This window comes from Clupea harengus, chromosome 6 (assembly GCF_900700415.2).
Source record: "Clupea harengus chromosome 6, Ch_v2.0.2, whole genome shotgun sequence".
Classification (NCBI taxonomy): Eukaryota; Metazoa; Chordata; class Actinopteri; order Clupeiformes; family Clupeidae; genus Clupea; species Clupea harengus.
In genome coordinates this window covers 27,770,586-27,773,085 of record NC_045157.1, presented here as the reverse complement: position 1 = coordinate 27,773,085, position 2,500 = coordinate 27,770,586, and the positions used below count along the sequence as shown (strand labels likewise).

General features: G+C 48.4%; 1 protein-coding gene across 1 annotated transcript in view; it reads left to right on the top strand.

Moving 5' to 3' along the window:
* Positions 1–2,500, top strand: part of si:ch211-186j3.6 (neural-cadherin) — a 168,466-nt gene that overhangs the window by 117,141 nt on the left and 48,825 nt on the right. Inside the window, exon 22 of the mRNA XM_031569628.2 lies at positions 500–777. Coding sequence (XP_031425488.1) covers positions 500–777 — 278 coding nt within the window. The remainder of the gene's footprint in view (positions 1–499; positions 778–2,500) is intronic.

Here is a 2,500-nt window from a genome sequence, read left to right as displayed (position 1 = left end):
TCTATCTCTCCCTCGCTGCATTTGGAGGACTCAGTAGAGACGGGTTCAGTTGAGGCTGTGGATGTTTTTAAGGGAGTGTTGGCTGCTTGCATGAAAGTTGAATATGCTTCTCATAAACTGGTTAATGATGTTATGACTTCTGCTAGGGCCTGGGCTGAGGGCACATGGATTTTAAAGCGTGAGCGGGAGAAGCCGAGCATTTACTTTCCTTTTATTAATGCAATGGTGTCAACCTTGGTGGTTGGAGGTTGTAATGTTTTATGTGTTTTAGTGGTGTAAATGTGTGACAAAGTTAGTCACTGGTTCAATAAAGGTGTTTAAACCTCTCTCTCTCTCCATCTCTCTCTCTCTCTCTCTCCCTCTCTCTCACCTTCTCTCTTTCTCTCTCTCTCTCTCCATCTCTCTCTCTCTCTCTCTCTCCCTCTCTCTCACCTTCTCTCTTTCTCTCTCTCTCTCTCCATCTCTCTCTCTCTCTCTCTCTCTCTCTCTCTCTCTGCAGCTGCAGTCCTTCCTGCAGGTGAACGTGACTCAGGTGTACGTGGACGTGTGTGCGGAGGCGGCGTGTGGCACGGGCAGCGGCTGCTCCAGCCAGATCAGCTTCACCGACAAGCCCAGCGTGCTCGACTGCGGCGGCATGGCCCTGGTGACGGTCACCGTGGAGACCAAGGCGGTGTGCAGCTGCGCCGCCCGCGAGCACCTCCACCAGAGCTGCGCCTCCTATCCCAGAAACCCGTGCCACAATGGCGGCATGTGCTTCGACACACAGGGAGGCTACAGGTGAGGAGAGCTGGCTGCCGCATCTCTCTGTGTGTTTGTACTGTTCAAGATCTCTCTATGTGTTTGTACTGTTCAAGATCTCTCTGTGTGTTTGTACTGTTCAAGATCTCTCTGTGTGTTTGTACTGTTCAAGATCTCTCTGTGTGTTTGTACTGTTCAAGATCTCTCTGTGTGTTTGTACTGTTCAAGATCTCTCTGTGTGTTTGTACTGTTCAAGATCTCTCTGTGTGTTTGTACTGTTCAAGGACCCCCTCTGATTGGACGAGTACTCTCTATTAAATTCTTGTCCTTCTTGTAACAAGTTCTTGTCTTTACAAGATGTATTTTAGAATTCAAAAAGGTAGAATTAGTGATAGGGTTTGTAACTACATACTGTCATCAGTAATTACATGGTAATAAAGATATGTGATAGACAGTGGGATTTCCTCTGTTTAGTGAGATCTGCTTTTTATGCCTGAGAACTGCTGTTGCATTGCTGGAAGTGAAACAGTAATCATCAGAGAGCATGGATAGGTTCAGAGCTCACAGCATGACGCATGCTGGTCTATTGTGCTCTGCTGAGGTGAAGCGTCTGATCTGGAGTCAGTGCCTTGGGCGGGCATGTGTCTTATTTGTGACATACGTACGCAGTATATCTTTGTTTACCAAAGTGGCTCTATTGCTTTATGCTGATGTTAGGTGCAATGGCTGAACGAGCCCTGTGGGGGTTGTAAGGATTGAAAGGATGGTGGGTATTTGGTGTAAAGGGGAATATATGGTGTTGACACATTATCACATTCACAGCTATAATCGAAAACACCACAGATAGGTATTATGGAAAAGAGTCCGGCACCTTTTAACTGGATTTTACAAGATGGATGGTATTAAAGAGCAGTGAGTTTCCAATATAGACGCCATGAACATGAAATACAAATGGCATTTATGCGTTTTATAGGTCAGTTTATGAGTTTGATCTTATTGAGGTGCCACATAAGCAGCATTGTGTTGCCTGTGTGAGCTACAGGGGGGAGGACTGTGGTGCCACGCACAGGCAGAAGGGCGCATGAAGGTGAGGGGTGTGTGTGTGTGTGTGTGTGTGTGTGAGAGAGAGAGGGAGTGTGTGTTTGTACGAGCAAAGACAAGCACCTGTCACCCTCCCTCATGAATCAAGGCCACGGGGCGTGTGGTGGGGCATGCCAAAAAAAGCCCCGGCGCGAACGCCGCCAGGCGCTACGGTGTGTGTGACGAAACCCGGTGAAACCGTGTGGCAAGCCTCTCCCCTTCTCTCCTCCCTCCCCCCTCCTCCTCTCTCCTCTTCCTCTCCTCTCTTCGTCACCTCCAGTGCAACGCGGCGCCGAATTGAAGATCAAGTGGACTTTCCAGAAGGATCCAAGCCACCATTTGTAAATCTAATGGGCTCACCTCGGAGACCCCTGGCAAATATGAAGTGCGGCTGGCTTTTCTTCTCCCCCTCTTTTCAATTATCCTGCACTGGCACCGCTATTGATTCTTCCCTCCTTGAATAACAATATGAGAGCAGAGAGGTGGCGAGGGCAGCTGATAACTCCCCATCATAGTTACGCAAGAAGACTTTTTTTTCATCCCGCATCAATTTCTTCTTTGTCTCGCTCCCCCTCTCTCTCTTTCTGTTGGTGAGGACTCAGTTGTTAATGCGTTTCCCCCTATATATGACCACCGATGTCGGTGCTTCCTGCAGCCGCACGCGTGTCATATCTGATTTTTG